Source organism: Crocodylus porosus, unplaced genomic scaffold, assembly GCF_001723895.1.
Source record: "Crocodylus porosus isolate Cpor-Errol unplaced genomic scaffold, CroPor_comp1, whole genome shotgun sequence".
NCBI lineage: Eukaryota > Metazoa > Chordata > Crocodylia > Crocodylidae > Crocodylus > Crocodylus porosus.
In genome coordinates this window covers 29,732,614-29,752,884 of record NW_017728917.1, presented here as the reverse complement: position 1 = coordinate 29,752,884, position 20,271 = coordinate 29,732,614, and the positions used below count along the sequence as shown (strand labels likewise).

Here is a 20,271-nt window from a genome sequence, read left to right as displayed (position 1 = left end):
CCGACCCCGCGCCGCCTGGCTCCAGCAGTAACAACAGCCCCGCCCGCGGGTTGCCATGACTACCCCGAGCCCGAGCCCAAGCCCGAGCCCTCAGACACTTTCACCCGAGTGGGACCCACGCAGGCGCAGTCGCGCACTCTCGCTTATGTTTAAGCCACGGCAACTCCCTGCCCCCAGTCCACAAATGGAGTCTCTTCGGCGCATGTGCACCCTGGCTTCACTAGAGGCGGGCGCGCCGCAGTAGAACATCTGGCTAGAACCACCCCTGCACTGCGCATGCGCAGCCAGCGCCTCCAAGGGCTAGCGACTGACTGCTGTGGGGCTCTGCGTCTGGGTTAGCACGCAGCGCCGCCCGGCCTGCTCCGCTTGCGCAGCATCTGCTTCCGGGGTGTAGTCGGAGTCTTTTGACCTTTGTCCCCAGAAGAGGCGCTTCCGGCTGCCAGCTTGACAGAGCCGCGGCGCCGGTGGCGCGAGGCCCTGCACTGCGGGCACGATGGTGAGCTCTGGGCACCTCCGTGGGAGTGGGGGCCGTGCCGTGCCGTGCCGTGCCGTGCTGTGCTAACATTGTTTCTGTCTCTCACTTTCTCTAGGCTCGAAACGCAGAGAAGGCCATGTAAGTACCACCCCTGGAGCCCAACCTCGCGTGCCGGGCGCGGAGCGAGAGCGCCTCATGGGAGACCAGAATGCAAGGCCCGCCCGCAGGGCGCACCAGCGGGGTGTCTGCCCGAGGCCGGGGGCGCACAGATCAGCATGGAGCCTTCTGGGTGTTGTTTCAAGCTGTGGCTCAAGACACCTCTTTCTGGTGCTGCAGTGCAGCCACTCCAGTTTCTAGCCTTCTCTGCCCTGGTCATCTGTTAGCGTGGGCCAGCTGTTGGATGCCAGACATCCTGCAGGCTGGAGTGCATGGTCCATGGTACTGGCACAGCATAGTGCAGGACAGACTCTGAGTAAACTGGGGGTGGGCAAAATACTGCCCATGAGCAGGATTTGGCAGCCAATGGATCCTGTCCAGCTGTGGCAGGTCCCTTGGCCCTGCCTGGCCCAGGTGCATGTAGCCAGCCCCACAGCCCCCAGGCACACAGCAGGACAGGGCGGGTGACACACCAGTGTTGGCTTCCCAGCAGTCCCTGCAGGAGCAGCTGACTGCCTGGATGCCATTGCCAGTGTCTCTGTTGCCTCCACCAGATTTGGCCCCATTGTCCAGACATCCCAACCTGTCTGCCCCACACCTACCCCTAGGGGCACCAGATAGAACAGGTGGGTGGGGTCTCCATGGAGACTGGCCTGGGACCCTTGCAGGCAGGGCATGCTCCACTGGGCATATGGGATGCAGGTGGGGAGGAGTGTCTGGGAGCCAGGCTTGGGGCTGGGATCTCAGGGCAGTGACAGCACAAGGCCCAAGGCTGGGGCAGAACTGTGATGATCTTATGGCGTGTCTCTCCCCGCAGATCCGGGCCCCGTCACAGGGTTGTGTAGGGAGTGGATCGTGGTTCTGCTTTTGGCTTTGGCTCTGCACTGTCACTGCCCCACGATCCCAGCCCTGCCCACCCGGCCCGCTCATGGACATTGCTCCCCGCCCACCCGCAGCCCCATCCCATCTGCCCAAGTGAGAGCATCTTGCCCACAGAGGTCCTTGGCCAGTCTCCATGGAGACCCTTCCCTGCTGCTCCATTGGGTGCTCCCAGCAGTGGGTGCAGGGTGGATGGACGCAGTACAAAATAAGATCAGTTGACCCCTCTGCTGCATCAGGTCAGGTCAGAATCTTCCCACCCCTCTACCCCTCACGTAGGCCATAACAGCTCACCAAAACTCTGTTAGTGGTCTTCTGCCCAAATAATTGCCCCCCCACCCTGTAGTAGAGCTTGCCACCATGCTGGGCAAGGATTTTTATTCCTTGCCTGGCTTGTTCTTGTTGCACGCCGCTCTTTCCTGTCCCTTGTTTGGCTCCTATGAAAAGTGAAGAGAGGGCTTTTACCTCCTGCCAGTTGTGCCAGAAATGAATGAAAGTTGAAGGTGTAAGATATAGTTCAGTCCCTGAATCTCAGGCTGAGGGGGGTCTATAGAGTGATTTTATGTTTGCCTCTGGCCCTTTTGAAACAATTTTCTTTGTCTCAAGCAACTCTGTTCTTAGACTGGGAACAGGGTGTACCTTGAAGCATTTCAGAAGGCACATGTACAGATGTATGTGCCTAGTAAAACACTGAGGCATGACAAAAACATACCTGGAAAGTGCGCATGTATGGTAGGTCAGTCCTCCAGGCGTCCTACAGTCAGTGCTTCCCTTGGCGCTCAGTCTGCTTCCCTTGGTCCCCTGGTGAAATGCCTCATGGACTCAGTTCTGCTCCCTGCTGCTGAGGCAGTTTTCAGGTGCTTTGGCTGGGTGATGTAGCGTACACCTAAAAAACTCATTTAAGAAAAAAGTTTCAAACCCTATTACACTTAGATATAACAATTGAAATGTTTCAATTTTTACTTTGAGAATATTAGAGGCATAACATTGAGGCAACATATAGCAATTATTGATTCCCTTGTAGCTGCCCTTTAGGAGGGGAAGTAGCTTGGGGGGTGGGGGCAGAATACCTAGGAAACTCATATTTTCAGTTTTAAAAAAGGAAAGAAAAGTGTATTAATCCACTGCAGGTCATAAGTGGTCTTTACTGAAGCTGTTATGACAGAAAAATGTTCTTGAAATGTCTTATTAAAGTACAAGGCAATCAAGCTTGTTACTTTGAATGTTAAATCTCTCAAACCATCCTATCTAGATGACAGCACGTTTCACTGGTGTTGACTGATTTGCTTAGTGGCTTCTTCAATGCTAAATCTTTTAAGTGGAAATATTGGAAAAATTCTGACTCTTAAATAATCAGAGCAATGTAAATGTTTTTAAAAAAATGAATCGCCAACTAATGTTGCCATTGAGAACATCACGGCGCTGAAGAAGCCTCTAGCCAAAGCACTCAGTGATAATAGATGCACTATAATTGTATGTGTTCCTGCAGAATTCAGTTCACTAAATCCCTTGAAAACCTAACTGTAGGGGCTTGTTACAGGGAGAATGTAGCTGTAGAAGTAAAAAAGCAAATTAACTTATTTTTCTTTTTAGGACGGCCTTGGCAAGGTTTCGCCAAGCTCAACTTGAGGAAGGGAAAGTTAAGGTAGGATGGAAAAAATTATTTTCTTTTTAGTAACCGATTGGTGTTGGTTTTTTAATGTGCTCAAATTAGTGCTCGCTTATTTTGTACAGAATGCAAAGGGATGTGCAGTTTTTCATCACAGTGTTCCCAAATGTTGTCCCAGGACTGGCTGCTTTATACAGACTATGGAAGTAAAACAGGATAAAGCAGAGGTTTTCAAATGGCAGGGCGACGCAGTTATTAAGTTTTCTGCAGATGCTAACTAAAAACTCTGCTAGAGCGGTAACTTCAGTTTGGCTGCTAGGGGAAAAGATGAACCATGAGCCTGCTTAAATCGTGGAGAGAAAGCAAAGGTGATAATTAAAGTAGAAGCCAGGTGTCTTGATTGTAGAATAAGGAAGAGATAGATGCATAATAACTTGGAGAGAAATTCCAAAAACATAAAAGTAAGATTTGAAGTTATCTTCTGCTAACATAGCATGCATTCACCGATCAGTGGTGGTCCTGATCATGGGTTTTGTTTGGCTTTTTTCCCAGTCAGCCCAGGAAAGCTAGAAGAGCTCTTGTATGATCTTTTATTCCCTGGTAGTGCCTTGGCAAAGTAGCAACTATTCAGCATTTTGTATCTAGGGGCATTCTGAACTTGGGATTTACACATGACCTGACAATATTGAGGCATAAGTTAGGCATGTGGTGTCTCACTTTACATGCATCTATTCTTAAATGTGATCATAGCTTGCATAGTTGAATCTAACATCAAATCGTTATACACAGGCACAAGATATGAAGGAAAAATTGACTGAAGTGTCTGTGTTTTACAAAACCACTGCTGAAGAGATTGGGTCCAGAAGCTAAACGGAACCTGTCATTTTAGGTTCATATTTCTAAATCTCCACAAATGGACTGTTACATCTATACAGAGCGTTTGTGAGTTCATTGAGATGTGATGTAGGTGCAGGAGTCCATGTACTTGGGCCTTGCAACTTTTTGGTCATTATCAGGATATTTTTTTTGTTCTGGTAGCTTTGTCAGACGAATGCTACAAAATCCAGTAGAAGCTTTTACTCTAACATTCCATTATTTAGATTTCTCCTCCAAGGACTGAGACTTAGATCTCTGAGAATGGCCTAAAGCAGCACAGTAGAAAATAGCATCTGGAATTATTGTACCTAAAACATTCTTCAAAAAAGAGGCTTTCAGAAATTGCTGGTTACAGTTGGGAGGTTTTTGGCACATCCTAACTGGGAGGCTGTTCATGCATAAAACAATGCTATGGAAGAAGGTGTGGAAGTGAGGCATGGATGAAGCATAGGAATAGGCACTAACAAGCAGATAAGTAGGTAGCCCTGAAGGTAAGGCAAAAAGGCTGATCTTCAGTTTGCAGTAACTGAGGTCAGTGAGTTGTGTAGAAAATGCAGGGGAGACATTGTTAGAGGCAGGAAAGAGAAGTGCATTTTTGTAGCAGTATTATGGATAAATTGGATGAAATGAGCTTCCAGGTCTCTCATCTTCCTCCCATACAACTGGAAAAACTAGATTGAAACCTTAACAGTAAGAATAGAAAAGGAGTGATCAGGCTTAGCTGTAGAAAAGTAATAAACTACCAAGGGGCTAGATGTGGGCAGAGGACTACAGGTATCTCTCTGCCTGAGCTGTAGTGATCAGTGTGAGGCTAGTGTTGGACAGTGGAAGGGAGAGGCTTTTACCAAAGATGTCAAGTTCTGTTTTGGACACTCTAGACTTGAGCTGACAGCTGTGTTCTGTAATAGGATTTCATTCATCAGGGCTGCTGGCAGACACCTCTTACTAACACTAAATTGGTGTTAATCATTGAAAGGAGGGGTAAGAGAAAGTGGAAGTAAGAGTGGCTGACTAGCTGAGTGCTAATCCACTAACAGTGTGGGTAATGAGAGAGCATTCTTGAATGCATTGCGAGTGTATTGAACTTCAATCTTAGATTATTTGAAGCTTATGATATATCTCTGCCGAACAGGAGCGAAGACCTTTTCTTGCATCAGAATGTAATGAGTTGCCGAAGGCTGAGAAATGGAGACGACAGGTATGCACTATAAAGACACTTCTGATTCTTTACAGCAGGGGTCAGCAACATTCTAGCAACAGGAAGCCAAATATAACACTAGGCTAAAGGCAGACCACTGATCCCTACCTCTCCTGCCTGCTAACTGCCACTGTTATTCTGGCTTGGCAGGCCAGATAGAATCTCTTTTCAGGCTAACCTTGTTAGAGCCTGGATTGGCAAATGGTCCATTTGTTAAAAATGCATAATTTGGATGAAACTTGTACCACTACATTTCAGTTTTAAAGCATTTCTATCAATATATAAAAAGCCAACATCTTTGTGAATCAGGGTGAGAATACGTGAGCTTTGAATACAGCATTGCCTCAAGCATCCCTTTGCTGCTAGTTCTCTAATGTGAGTATTTAATTAGATTAAGGATCAAGCATTAACTATGCCAGCACAACGTGAATCTCATTTTAACCATAATGACCAGTAAGTTAAGATAAATTGTTGGTTCCTGTTGAACAAAGTCTGTACAAGTCTTTAATTTGGCCTTGAATATTGTACTTAAACTGTTTACTAGGATCTAAAAATTGCCCTTCCAAATGAGTCTCTCATGTAAGTTTTCAGTCATCTGTTAGAAATTAGCTTGTGACTGCTAACTTTTACTGGAAAACTAATTTCTAAATACTTGTTTTTTGTTTAACCAGATTATTGGTGAAATCTCCAAGAAAGTTGCTCAGATTCAAAATGGTATGTATTTAATTACAGCAAAATGTATGAAACTTCACTTCTTTTGTTGGAACATGCTGGCTATAAAATCATATTGATTCAGATTTTACTGTTTTAATTGGTATTGGTATCAATATTTTGTTGCTGGATTGTAGATGCAATGACCATTTCAATGTCCAATATATTTCATACAGCTACAGCTAGAAAGTTGCCACCTTTCAGTGGGATGTAGCAGTTTTCTAGCTCTCAGGGTATTAAACTTTCTCCACTAAAATGTAAGGGTGCACTGATAAAGATTTTTTTGGCCAATAGTGATGGCTGATGATTATTAACCAGCCATATTGGCCAATATCGATCTGATAGCTGATATGCAGTCTTTTGTGGGAGGAAAGGGTATGGGGGCAACAGATCAAGGCACCCTATGGTGAGGGAGGGAGTGGGGCAGAGGCAGGCACTGCCCAGCTGGGCATAGCAGGGTGCAGGATGGAGCTGCAAGCGGCTCATCCGGGGGTGTTGGGAGAGGGGGGAAGCTCCCCAGCACTGTACCTACTTCCCAGAGAGGCATGTTGCTCCCCCCACACTGAATTTGTGTGTGGGGCAAGGGCAGGCTGCCCACTGCAGGCTTGGAACCAGGGACCTTGCCAGCCTCTTCCTGGCAGCAGGACTGGGCCAGGGCTGTGCTTGGGGTGGGGGGGACAGGTAGCAACACTAGGAAGGGGACTGTGGTGGGGGGTATGGGGAATTTTTTGGAGTGGAGTAGTCAACCCTGTAGCCCCCTCCCAGCATGCCCATGCACCCCACCTACACCCGACCCGAGCCTAACCCCCCTGCCAGGAAGAGGTCAGTACAGTCCCTGGCCCCAAGCCTGCAACGGACAGCCCACCCTTGCCCTGTACATAAATCCAGGGGGTGTGTACTCCCATGCCTTCCCCTGGGGGTGTACGCAGCAGTGGGGAGCCGCCCTCCTTCCCCAGCCCCCTGTGCCCCCTGGACAAGCCCCCCACAGCTCCATCCCTTGCCCTGTCCCAGCTAGGCAGTCCCTGCCCTATTCCCTCCCTCATCATGGGGGGCCTCAATCTGCCATATCCTTCTTCTCCCATCCCCCACAGACTTACAAGCCATATGCTACTCTTCAAGCTGCTGGGCTGCATTCCTGGCTGCATGCATGCTGCAGCTGGGTACATGTGTGCAGCATTTATCGGTGACATTATCGGCTACGCTGGCCAAAACATGCCGATTGCCGATTATGACAACTTTCTTTTTATCGGTGATCTGATACGTACCAATGTATCGGTGCACCTCTATTAAAATGGCAACTTTCTATATGCAGCTCTGCATCTTATAACCTTATTATTCTTGCAGGACTTTAGAGGATACTGTTAAGCTTGACTTGAGCAAGAAGCAAGGTGATGGCTAGAATAATCAAACTTCTAACTTGCTACAGTTAGGCAACAGTTAAGAGTAAAATTTCACAAACAATAAAAACTTACCACCTTCAGTTTTTTGACAGGAAGTCTTGAGGGGCTGTGTACATTATTGACAGGCAGAGTTCCTGTTTCTGCTTTCAAGAGGAGCTATGATAGCCCAGTTAAAATACTGGCTTCTTCCCCAGAATTTATCTACTGGAAATATTTGACAAGTCAATTAAGGATGCGTTCTTTTACTTGTGAAACTAGTAAAGTTTAAAATATTTATGTACCAGTATAAATAATGAAAAAAACAAAGTGATCTTCCTGCATGAATTACATTATGATTTACCAGGATTAGTCACTAATAAACCTGAATAGACGCTTTCAGGAGCAGTAAAGCTGTATTCACTAGTTCTAAGCCAGTGATGATACCTATTTGATTCAAAGTAAAGCTAATGTGTTTTTGGCAGAGTAGCATGTTTTTAAGTACAGGAAGTACAGTACTTGGTTTTCTCTCCAGGCATGGCAGAGTGCTTCCTATCTAGCAAACACCGGTCCTGGGGAATGAATAAGTCTTTTTTGCCCCAAAACTATATTAGTCGTGAAGAATGATCTTGCATTTTCAGGGACCCTCCAGGAATTTAAGGGAGGAAGAGGTGCTTTTCTTCCCAGTAAGAAGAAGAAAAAAATCCTTCCAAACAGGCACCTAATACTGGCGTCTATAGAAACTTCCTAACGTCTTTTTTCCTTTCTTGTAGCTGGCTTAGGTGAATTCAGAATTCGAGACTTAAACGATGAAATTAACAAGCTGCTAAGAGAAAAGGGACACTGGGAGGTCAGAATAAAGGAGTTAGGAGGTCCTGATTATGCTGTAAGTACAAAAGAATAAATCTTGTTGACAAACAGAGCAGCAGTTAACTGAATCACTAGTAAAGTAATAGCTCTTCATCTCAGGATAAGAAAGCTTAATCTAATGAATGCTGGACTAGTGCTTTTTTGTGCATGTAAAAGAGATGAATTAATACATTTGATTATATTTTTTAGTGATTAGAATGTGTCAATAGTTGAATCTTATTAAGGCCCCCAGAACAGGTTGAATCATATGTTAGAACAAATATCTATGTCTTGTTTTTTCTGTCCTAACCAGGGTCATAAAATGACTCTTTAACTTGCTAACGGCTTTAGAAGATAAAATTAAGTATTTTTCTGTTGACCATCCTTTCAGACTTTGAAAATTTATTTGCCCCTCTCTTCTGCACCCGTTCAGTCTACAAAAGGTTTTACTCAAGTAATTTGTTCTCTGCTCATTGTGGAAAATGCAAAACACAAGCATTTGATATTTTTAATTGTTCTGAGCCAAAATATGAAGTTGGATGCTGAAATTTCTAATGTATATTTTTATCAGGTACTTACTAATTCAGTTTTTAATACTTGATCTATGTCGGGTTCCACATAGTGACCCTGTGTATAGTAGGGGTGCTCAACCCTTAGTCTGCAGGCCAAATCTCTCCCATGGAGCCATGACATCTGGTCCACAGGGATTCCCACAACTTGGAAAACTTGGCGGTGATGGAAGCTCTATGCAACTGGTTCTAGCCTCCCCTGGGCCATTGTGCATCCAGCAAGATCGGGGATGGGCCCACCTCCTCCATGTGTACAGATTTGAGGCTATCCTACCCACCCACTCCCTCCCTGGGCTGGATGGATTGGGCTGCGCAGCCCTTGCAGCTCAGTCAGGCCCATTGTCTATTTCTGGCCCATAGAGGGATCTGGCCCATGGGGTGAAAAAGTTGGGCACCACTGGCTTATAATATAGTATTTTAATCCAATTTTTGTCCCAAAACCATGATGTTCAGTATGAAGAGATAACAAGGTGTGTCTGCTGTGGGACTTAAAACTACATGACTATCACATGACTGATACTCAGTGAATGCATCTACACAAGATGCTGCATCACCATAGCGATAAGCTACAGTGACATAGCATTGGCCAGCACAAACTGTGATGCCAACACTACTGTGCATTAGCAACGAGCTAAGTAACTTGTTGCTACTGCATGGTAGGGTTGGAAATGACCCATGCACTGCTGGGACTGCACAGTAATGGCAGTTACTGCAGAGTCAGGCGCACATTTTGATGTGCTCAGTAAGAAGGACAGTAGTAATACAAAGGCATGCATGATGTTAGTGGCAGTTATGTGCTGAAATATTTGATATAGCTGGAACACAGATTTTTTTTTTTTCCCCACCCTGCTATCCTAGAGAATGAAAAATACCAATAAGCGTAGGAGAACAACTGAAGGTGACCAGGAGCAATGAATCTTGGGGGTTTTTTATTTTATTTTATTTCATTTATTCTTTAAGAGAGTTGGTCCAAAAATGCTAGATCATGAAGGAAAAGAAGTTCCAGGAAACAGAGGTTACAAATATTTTGGAGCTGCTAAAGACTTACCAGGTGTCAGAGAACTCTTTGAAAAGGAACGTAAGTAACTTGACAAGTTTAGAGAATCATTTAAGTATGTTGAAAGCATTTTTTTTTCATTTTGTTTGTTTTTCTTGGTAGTACTTCAGGCTTGTATTATCCCAACTGGTAACTTGTAAGAGTAACTTTATGCAGCATGTCGTGTCATGTGAAATGTATCTGCTGAAATTGGAGTGAAGCTTCTATGTTAAGCTAGAGACCAGTCAACTTAAACATTTATCAAAGCAAAATTAAATGTTGTTATTCATTAATGTTTCCTTGACTGAAGAAAAACAACATTTATTTACATTCATAGCTGGAATAGCCTCCTGACTGGGGCTAGATAAATTCAGAGGAAAGCAAGTTAACTGTGCCTTTCCATGGTCCAAAAGAAAAAAATTATTAAAAAAAAAAAAAAAGTTTCAGTCTCTATTTATATGTGCTTCTCTCTATAAACAATTGCCATTTCCCATTGTAGAATTAAGTTTGACCCTAACTTTATAAAATAGTAATTAACAATCCATTTTAATATTAGTGAGAACTAGTTTAATTGTATATATTGCTATCCAGTTAACTGTTCAGTGATCTTTATATCCTTGACTGTTGAAGCAGTAGGTAGTTGAGGGATGTTGCTGTGCTTTTAAGACCTTTTGATCCCAGGCTGGCCTCAGCTAGTCTACTGTGTAAGTTTTACATAAGAAGTCAAGAGGTAGTTGGGCTTAAAAGCTGAAATACAGAACCACCCCGAAGCCTTGTTACCCTGAATCTCTCAGAAGTATTACTTCCTAGGCTATGGGAAGGACCTCTGTCTATTCAGAGATATTGTTAGCCCTCCCTGAAATCCTTGAGAGAGAATTACTTTTATAGGAGCACTTATGATGGTATCAGTGTAAAATAAAGTGCTAGAAAGGGGGAAGTCGATGCAAGTGTGAGGGATTGCAAGTGGTGGCTAGAGAACAGGCAGGCACTTTGAATGTAGCCTCGAGAAGAATGTAAAGAGTTCTTTGACCACTGGCGATTAGTTGTTTGTTCTGGTTAATTTGATCTGCTGTGATGGACTAGTGCTGTGGGGCTGATTTATGGTTCACATGTGCATAACTAGCTGTTAAGATTTGAAGCATCGTTTTCTTTTGGGTGACTGAGTAATGTTTTTTCAGCTCTCCCTCCTCCAAGGAAGACTCGAGCTGAGCTTATGAAAGCAATTGATGCAGAATATTATGGCTACAGGGATGAAGATGATGGTGTCTTGGAGCCACTGGAACAGGAACATGAAAAGGAAGGTATGAAAGATCACTTGATGTACATTATAAAGCAGCGGTTTTTAGCTTTTAAGGCTTGCTGTTTGTCTGGTTTCACATAAATTCTGGTAATCTGACTTGGAAAGAAGTAATTCTGGATTACTGCCTTGTTGGCAACACTGACATGTTGGCAGTGGAAATCTTTGCTGCAGATGGAAGAACTGTGTAAGCAGTTTTTGAGCTTTTGACAACTTTCTTTGAAATGCTTACAGTTATCACCTGTGGTACACTCTTGGGTAGGTTTCTGTTCTATTTAACCATTATGCTTCATGTGAAGAGTGAGTAAAGGAGGCTGTCATCTTTCTGTCCCTTCAGAATGAGATTCCACCAAAATAGAATCTTGTTCAGCTGGCTATGACTTATTTTGTTTTTTAAGTAGAAAACAAAATCTTGGAAATTTAGTTTCCTTTCATTTGAAGAGGAGAATCAGTCTGTCTTTCCTTCTCTTAAACATGTGGTGTCTTTTTTGTGTAGAACAAACAGTTGATTAAAATGTAACACTGGAGCTTAGTATGCAAGTAGTGAAGCTGGATTGTGCAAGGGGATAGGACACACAGGACTAGGAACAGACTGTCATACTGTGAGCTGTTTCAGGCACTCAAGAACACTTTGGGCAAGTTAGCTTTGTACCTTGGTTTCCTAGTTGGCAACAGTAGGGGTGCTGGACAACTGCTTTTTTGAGAGACTTGAGATACTGAAAAGAGCTATGTTAGTGCTGCATACTCATATTGCTATTTTTGTTTAAGGAAACAATTTTTTTTGAATCTACCTAAAAGTAACCTCTGGGAATGTACTTGGATAGTACTGGTAAGTCACTTTTGATCCAGAACAGTGCACAGAGTAGAAACAACTTGTCTCTGTCAGCTGACTCCAGTTAAACTAAGTGTACTTCAAGCTCTCAACTGTATCTAGGCACAAGGATGGGGGGAAATTTAATAATGTATTGCTTTCATAATATTTGCATTTAAAATACAAAAAAGGAAGTAACTAAGCTGTTGTAATTTTTTTTTTTTGTGGAAAATCTACCAGTAATGAAATTCTGCTTTTCAGCAAGGTTCTGTGCACTAGGATTCTGGTATTATAGGGGGTGCAAATTAGGCTGACTTGAATTTGTTCAACTACAGTAAAAGCCTGGGACTCTCCTTTCAAATTTCTGTGAACCTGGGGTTAGTATAATTCAGCTTCCTCTTGTCTGCTGGGAAGAATGTGGGGAGTCTGTAAGTAGGTAACAATAAAGCTAGTCAATTTGAGTTGGGTATAGCAATATTTGGAATAGTGGTATTAGCAAGATGCTGGGCACAGACGTCAGAAGATGGCAGCTTGCAATAGAATAAAAAAAGGCTGAGCAGAAGCACTTTGCAGGATGGGGGCTGGACTTTTCCCATTGCTCTCTCCACAAACGAGAGCCAGGTACTTGTTGAAACATGAAACAAAGAGGTGAAATGTTAGGCAGATGGCCTTGTAATCAATCTGGGCTCTGTGGTATGGTACCACCTTCCCATTTTGCTGTTGTTCTACCAAACCGTGGTTTCCATTTCCCTATCTTCAGGAGCTTCAGTAACTCGGCCAGCACCCTCTCCGCATGAGACTTTTGAGCTAGTTTTTATTAACATAAAGGATTCAAGTTCTGGGATGATGGCTGTTTTCTGCCAGTCTGGACCTCCCCATGCTGATGAACAGCAGGTTTCCAGCTTTCTCCTGGCATCCCTCAATTGATACGTAAGATCCAAACTGAGTACTACGTACATACTGTGGGTTCTTTCCCAGTCCACCATTCCTTGTCTAAATAAAAGCCCCTGTAATTTTGTCCCATGGTAATAGTAAATGGAGATGCACTAGCAGGGGCTTTCCACAAATTAACCTTAACTCAAACTCACTTGGTCCATTTTAAACCTTAGAATTTGTACGTTCAAAATTACCGCAAAAGCATATATTGGTCGTTCAGGGATATGTAGTCACGTGAGGAAGGCTGTTTTACTGGGTGGTTAAATAATTAATTCATTAGTCAAGATTTGGCCAGCTCAGCAAGGTCTTGATTAGACTTTTTAACTTTTTGTGTGTGCCTTAAAAGATTCTATAAGAACCTAGAATTATTGGGTTTGGAACTTCAAATATATTAAGGAGAAATGTGAAAGAACTGTCCTAAAACAAAAGGATTGTTTTTTTTCTATTGTAGCTTTAATAGGGCAAAAAAAGTACATGCCTTATTTTCTTGTAAGGGAATTTCAGAGGTCTCCTGTTGTATTTTGTGTGACAGTCTCCTAGACTTGGCTCATGTGAGATTGAGTTGACATGCTCTAAAATACTTTATATTTCACAGCTTTCCACACTAGCAGCCCTTCTTTTACTGGTTGCCTCACCATCCCACATCAAAAAAATATGCCGGTGGTCAGTTTCAGCAATTGTAAGAGGTGCTATCTTAAATGAATAAAAGAGGCTAATAAATCTCCATTTGCTCTCAAAGATAAAGAATTGCTGGTTTCCAACTGCAATTCTTACCACAGCTCAGGGAAGCTATGGTGCACACAAGGGACTTTTCAGAGACTTTGTTGTCTTTTGCTATGAGACTGATTACCCTTGCTCAGTTAAGAAGGGCTATGACACTGAATCCACTTATAGTCATTAACAGGACCGTCCTTGGGGAGGGCAGGGCGAATCGGGGCAACTGCCCTGGGCCCTGAGCTTTGGGGGGCACGGCGGAACAGTGCCTCCGCGTCCAGCTCCTCATTGCCCCCTGTCCTCCTCCAGTGGTGGCAGCTTCTTCAGGTCTGGGATTGGAGTGGGGGGCGGGGCCCTGCATGGGCTGATTTGCCCTAGGCCCCCCATCCTGCTCTCATTGTCGCTGGTCATTGCAGGGTTGTTTGAGATTTAGGTGTGGACTCTTAACTTCAAGTCTGAAATACTGGGTGAAAAAAAGATTAGCAATACTTGCATTATCTTATACTAGGGTTAATGATTTTTAGGTGCCTTTGTCCCAGGTGCAATGACACAGCAACACTTTTGAGCATTTTAAGTCTTACAGTCAGTTCCAGTTAACTTGAATCACTTGGTATGGGCTGTAAAGTAGGAAGCAATGATGCAAAGTGGCAAGGAGGATATGGCTAACCATACAGTGGTTGCTCAGGTTAAAAAACTGTATTCAGCAGGTCTTTATTACCAGAAACCTGTCTTTCTGTATCCATTTACATTACAAATACCTCTGTAGCATGAGAACTATTTAGAGCAGTTGTCCCTTGACATGGCCATAGCACAGCTCTAGAGTGTAATCTAACCATATTCCCTATAGAGGTGTACCAATACATCAGTCCATATTGCGTCGGTACTGATAAATGCCACTTGAATGCATGCAGCCACAGCATACATGCAGCCAGGAATGCAGCCCAGCAGCTTGAGGAGCAGCATCTGGCCAGTAAGTCTGTGTGGGGGAGGCAGATAGCGGCCCCTGTGGTAAGGGAGGGAGTGGGGCTGCGGTAGGGAAAGGGACAGAAGCAGACGCTGCCTGGGCGGGGCACAGGACAGAGCCATGGCTCATCTGGGAGGGTTGGGGGCTCCTGCTGCTGCATGCACCCTCGGATATGTGCGTGAGGTGAGGATGTGCTTCCCACTGTGCACTTGGGGCCGGGGGTGGCACCGGACTCTTCCTGGCAGGGGCTGATCCTGAGCTATGCTGGGGACGGTGCTGGGAGGAGGGACAATGGGGGGTTGTTACAAATTTTGGGGTGGCTGTAGCCTACCCCATAGCTGCTCAGCCTCCACCAGGAACAGACCAGCACAGCCTCTGGCCCCAAGCATGCAGTGGGCAGCCCACCCTTGCCCTGCCCGCAGATCCGAGGGGGGCACACCCCCATGTCTCCCCTGGGGTATGTGCAGCCAGCCAGATGCTGCTTTCCAAGCTGCTGGGCTGCATATCAGCAATTGGATCGGTATTGACCCATTATGGCTGGTTAATTATTGGCCCAAAAATCTTTATTGGCACACCCCTAGTTCTCTAACCAACCTAAACATTTTGTCATGCTCAAGGCTTTTAGCCTGGTTACAGTGCAATGCCTGCTAAAAATGTAACTCTGTCCATCTCTTGTGGCCCTACTGCATTTGTGTGGGTCTGCTGTTGCCTTTACATTAATAGGCTGGATACTTCAGGTAAACTGTTAGAAGCTCTTGTTTTTTTATATTGAGAGGTCGCTGGTTCAGTCTGTTTACAAGGCATGACCAAGGGTAGCACAGTAAAAAGCGGCGTAAGGAGCTAGCATCAACCCTAGATTCAGCTCGTGCCTTGGATACCTTGTTGACTTAGTATCACGATTTTTTTAACCAGTCATAGCAGAAGCAGTGGAGAAATGGAAACTGGAGAGAGAGGCACGACTTGCAAGAGGTGATAAAGAAGAGGAAGAGGAGGAAGAAAACATTTATGCTGTCAATGATGATGAGGTACGGTGTGGGAGACTATGCAAATATGACAATTAATGTTACTCCTGTATAGTAACAGCATGCTCTGAGTATCTTCACTGTTCTTAAAAATATATTGACTACTACAGTGTGTCCCTCCTTTGCACACCTTAGAGCAGTGGGGGCCAGCCTTTTTGACAGGCATGCCACAAATTAAGCACCACACCGTCCCCAGTTACCACTCAAATCCTTATCCCCTGCCCTTTCTACTGCTCTGCTTTCCGCTTCGTGCCCTATCTGCTAGTGTACTGTCTGCCCCCTTCCTGATCTGCTGCTTGCAACCTACAGGCTACCCATACCACTTGTGGCACCCGTGCTATAGGTTGCCCCTCTCTTTGTGTATCATGGTACAACTAAATACTCAAATAGGACTTTTAATTCTTAACTCAGGTATAGAATATAACAAAAATTGACAACCTGAGAAGGCTTTTTCCTATAGCTAGGATAAAAGTTACAACTAACTTTGAGTGTCCATTTGGGGTCAGCTGTTAGTAAATGGCTACTGACAGAAATTCTTAATCTCTAAAATAAAATAACTGAAAAGCTAATGTTCTAAGCACAGATCTATATGCTCTGTAGGTAGAGTTTTCAGTACAGTAGTATTTCACTTTATCTTATTGATACTGAATTGCTCAAACTGGCTTCTTTGAATCACAGAACAAAGATTTAAGTTGGGGTTAAGGTCTGGGGAACTGGTTGAATACCATGCTCCCTTCACAATCCAGCAGGGAAGTGCATATTGCTCCTCACAAGGCACAGGTAGAAGTTATGTTTGTCATGCAGTCATCCCCTTGAAAACACTCTATAGCCATACCCTAACAGAAGTACACAACTGCAGAGCGCTCCTGTCTCATGACAAATTAACCCTGACTGTCCAAGGGAGGGAACTTGGACTTGTGTTTGCCCAGCCTGTGGATTGCCCAGTCAGCTGGATTGCCCACCCCCCTGCAAGGTGGGGGGGGGGGGTTCAATCTACCTGTTCCCCACTCCAGTGCGGGCTGGGCAAAGACCAACCTGAGCTCCCTCCCCTCCCTTCTCTTCACCCCCTCACCCCACATCCTGAGAGAGCACTGTAGCTGGGAAATGGGGGTGCTAGGGGAAGAGGCTGCAACATAAAGCCTCTCTGTGTCAGCTCCAAATTTGGAGCTTGATTCCCCACCCTCCTGACCCAACAGCTAATGTCTGTTGAGTTGGGAGGGTTAGTTTAATTTGTCTGTGAAGTGTCATGAGTTAGACCAGGGAGCTGGACTTCTGTCTGCACCTACAGTTACTGATGCCCTGCAGTAGGGTTATTTTGTCATCTCCTGCTAAGTCAGCAGTGCTGCAGAAGTATGTTCTTATTGCTGTTGCATAGCTTGAGACCTCATGGGCTGTATCCTGTCTTCTCTGCCTGTATAAGCCCATCCAGTGAATGAGGAAAATAGTGACAGCTCTCAAGAGTGACCACTTTATGGAAGAGGAACCTGGCTGTGTTTGTAAAGCCCCTATTTCCTGCCTGTGACAGCTTTTGCATTCTGGTGACAGCCACTGAAAGCCACATGGCAACAATAAAAACGCGGTCTTACATCTATACACAGGAAGAAGAAGGGAAGGAGCAACCCAGTTTTAGGTCTTCAAATAGTGAGGTCTTGGTGATGTGGTGCTTGCCCATTGTGGCATAGAATGAAGTGTCCCCTGTTTTGTTCATGTTCCAGGCCTTTATTTACAAGCATAATTTGTAAGTGCAGGTGGGTGGGGTTAGATGTAATGTCTTGTTGACGTAAGCTAAAAAACAAACAGTTTTATATGATATTATTTTGTAGTCCGATGAGGAAAATGGCAAAGAAAAAGAAGGTGAAGAAGGTCAACAAAAGTTTATTGCTCATGTCCCTGTGCCATCACAGCAGGAGGTAAGAAAAATAAAAACAAAGGCACATGAGAACACTGGCACTATTATGATACAGGTTGTGAGTCATGGTAGACGGCCTATAGAAAGTGTTGTCTACTTGTAGTAAAAAACTGCTGGACAGATCAGCTGGGTTCTCTCCCTGACTGAACTCGCTGTGAGACCTTGGTTCAATTGCTTTACCTCCGCTCGCCTCTTCCTGAGTGGGGTGCTGTGGCACAGAATGTTGTTTGTACTTCTAGATTCTCTTTCCTCTGAGATTCTGCCTTTCTATAAGTTTGTTTTTTTTCTTTGAAAATCTTTTTGGGTGTATTATTTAAAAAAGAGAGAGAGACCTAGTCTGCTATCTTTGACTCATCAAATTTGTGACAATGTTTTAATTTCTGGTTTTGCCCCCTGTAATAACTTTTAATTGTTGATTGCTTAGCTTGGTATAAAGTAGCCGTTTTCCAAAACGGCCTTGGTTCCTATTTTATTTTTGAAGCAATTTGCCTAGCAGTAAAGTATCTACACATCACAGCAAAAATATGTGATTATATCATTTAAAATCATTTTTTTCCTCTAGAGTTGGTAAACTATAAACAGGATACATAATATTTCATTCTGACAAATTGCATCCTGGGAATTAAACTAATCTTGGGATACTATGAAAAGCTGTAAATTTTTCAGAAGGAATGAGTAGATGTTACAGACTTCTGTGAAGTTTGTAAAAATGATAGATAATGCTGCACATTAACTAAGATTGTGAACCTCTTAGGTTGTAAAACATGATCCAATAACAAGCTCTTACCATAAGGATGCAAATCAGTATAGCTAGAATTCCATTTACTTTGTGTTCAGTACTGTCATTTGTCTTTCACAAAGAATGTCTTTTAAAAAAATCAAATAATTGTTCTAGTTGTAAAGCAAGAAGAATTGTAACTATAGAGCTACAATCTTGGGATAAACACAGACCTTAATTTTTTCATTCTTTAGAAGGCTTTTGAGAGAGAGAAAATGTCAAGACAAGTCCTGAAAGTCTTTAATATGTCATTGAATTTCTAAATAAAGTTTTGTATAACAGTAAAGGCTGATCCAAGCCAATATTCAAGTTCTGAATAACTTAGATCCAGGTTTTGCTGTTAGAGATTCTTTTCATTTCAAAAAGAAAAACATTAACATATATTTGAATATGGGTATGTAATAAGGTCAACTGAGGATGCTTAATCTGAAATTTGTTAGAAACATGGCTTCAGTTGATTATTATTATTTTTTTTTTTGTTAAGACAAATTCTTAATTAAAAAATCTGTTGTGGTGTGGATTTAGTCTACTTTTAGAGCTGTAATGCTATTTTGTGTATCAGGATCTTATTGAAAAGCCTTGTCATGGGAAATTAGCACACCCTAATTCAATTAATCTGATCAGAGTTCTGAACTAGTCATATTTAATGTATAATAGAAAATGTTTTAGTCTCACAAACTTTACATATTAAAGTACAGTGGCAAAGCAGTAAAATCTTGAGTGCGTTCGCGCGCTCTCTCTCTCTTTCTCTCTCTCTCTCTTTCTCTCCGTGTCTCTGTCTTTGTGTATGTGTCTCTCTCTCAATGGTGGCCTTTGGCACTGTTTTTATTTGGGCCTGATAAAACTGTGCCCTCCAGTTCTACTAGGATTAAGCAAATTTTTTTCAGTCTTCTTTGGCTGCTTTTTTTCTGACTTTTTGTATCTGGAATTTCTAGGTTTCGGGGCCTGAACTGAAGGCTAAGTGTTTTAATGTTTTTTATTTACAGATTGAGGAAGCTCTTGTCCGGAGAAAGAAGATGGAGCTTCTTCAGAAGTATGCCAGTGAAACTCTTATGGCACAAAGTGAAGAAGCTAAAAGACTTCTAGGACTGTAGTATTTCTTCTCCTTGTATTTTTTAATCCTTCCTGAAGCAACAGTTTGACAGCATTCCGACAAGCCCTTTGATCTCTGTAGACTCAGCAAGCATGTTGGCTTCTGTAAACACTGAAACAAAAGTGACCTTTCTTGCACCATGTTCCTCCAAACATTCCTTTCTTTTAGCTGGGCAGTTCTATAGGCTTGTCTTCCTACCTGTTCCAGCCTTGGGTGTTTTTCTGTTTCTAAAATGCCAGCTAAATTAAGTTGGTCGCCATCTTTTCCCTGCTTGCTTTTGGTGGCTTCTGTTCCTTTCTACAACTTCCCATTTCTCTCATGTTCACTGCTGTACTTGCCTACTCCCTGGGTTGAACAGTGTGTCAAAGTGTTTCTTTCTGAAGCATGAGGAAACAAGTGACATGACCAGCAATCTGTCAGGCTTATTCTTAATTAGTAGAATAGTCTGCTGCCTGTTAGAGCTGGAGACCAATAGCAGTTTCCATGGAAATGTCATAAAAAATCAAAATCTAAAATTATGAAGAATTAAATACGTTTCTCTGCTCGAACTGCTGTTTTTCTATAGCCTGCCTAAAGCTCTTATCCATGAATGGCTTGTAACAGTGCTTGGTTGGATTGCTTAAGTGCTGGATATTTCAGCAACTACTGTAAATATACTTCTCTTTTGTAACATGTTCAGAATTTCTTAGTAAAACACTTATACAAACTGACTTCTTTCTTTATTTTTCAAGTTTGTTCCAGGAACCTGTGTCCTTTTCGTAATGATAACTGGAGAATGGAAATAATAAGTAGCCTCTTGTTTAAGGGGCTTGATGTGCATGTCCCCAGGTGCTCTCTTAGCTGTTGTATTATGGGACAAGAGAAGAAGTCAGAGCTACTCAAACTATTTTGAATTTTAAAGTTACTAAAACAAATACTGTGAGTTGTACAGATGTGAATGTAAAATAATTTGAAATTGCTGTTTAAGAAACATAGGTGCTGTCTGCAGGGAGTATAGTGTGAAACAAGTAGGT

At 43.4% G+C, this 20,271-nt stretch overlaps 1 protein-coding gene across 2 annotated transcripts; it reads left to right on the top strand.

Annotated features, from left to right (window-relative positions):
• The first annotated feature begins 385 nt into the window (after nucleotides 1–385).
• Nucleotides 386–19,968, top strand: ISY1 (ISY1 splicing factor homolog). Of its 2 annotated transcripts, XM_019536974.1 has the most exons (11): nucleotides 386–496; nucleotides 591–613; nucleotides 3,104–3,155; nucleotides 5,128–5,193; nucleotides 5,865–5,907; nucleotides 8,054–8,166; nucleotides 9,659–9,776; nucleotides 10,913–11,035; nucleotides 15,369–15,481; nucleotides 17,302–17,388; nucleotides 19,152–19,968. In XM_019536974.1, the coding sequence occupies exons 1-11, from the start codon at nucleotides 494–496 to the stop codon at nucleotides 19,257–19,259; spliced, it is 849 nt and encodes a 282-aa protein (XP_019392519.1). In that variant the 5' UTR covers nucleotides 386–493; the 3' UTR covers nucleotides 19,260–19,968. The 2 variants fall into 2 exon arrangements, with proteins under 2 accessions (XP_019392519.1, XP_019392518.1); XM_019536973.1 differs by lacking the exons at nucleotides 386–496; nucleotides 591–613 and adding an exon at nucleotides 631–853.
• The last annotated feature ends 303 nt before the right edge of the window (nucleotides 19,969–20,271 follow it).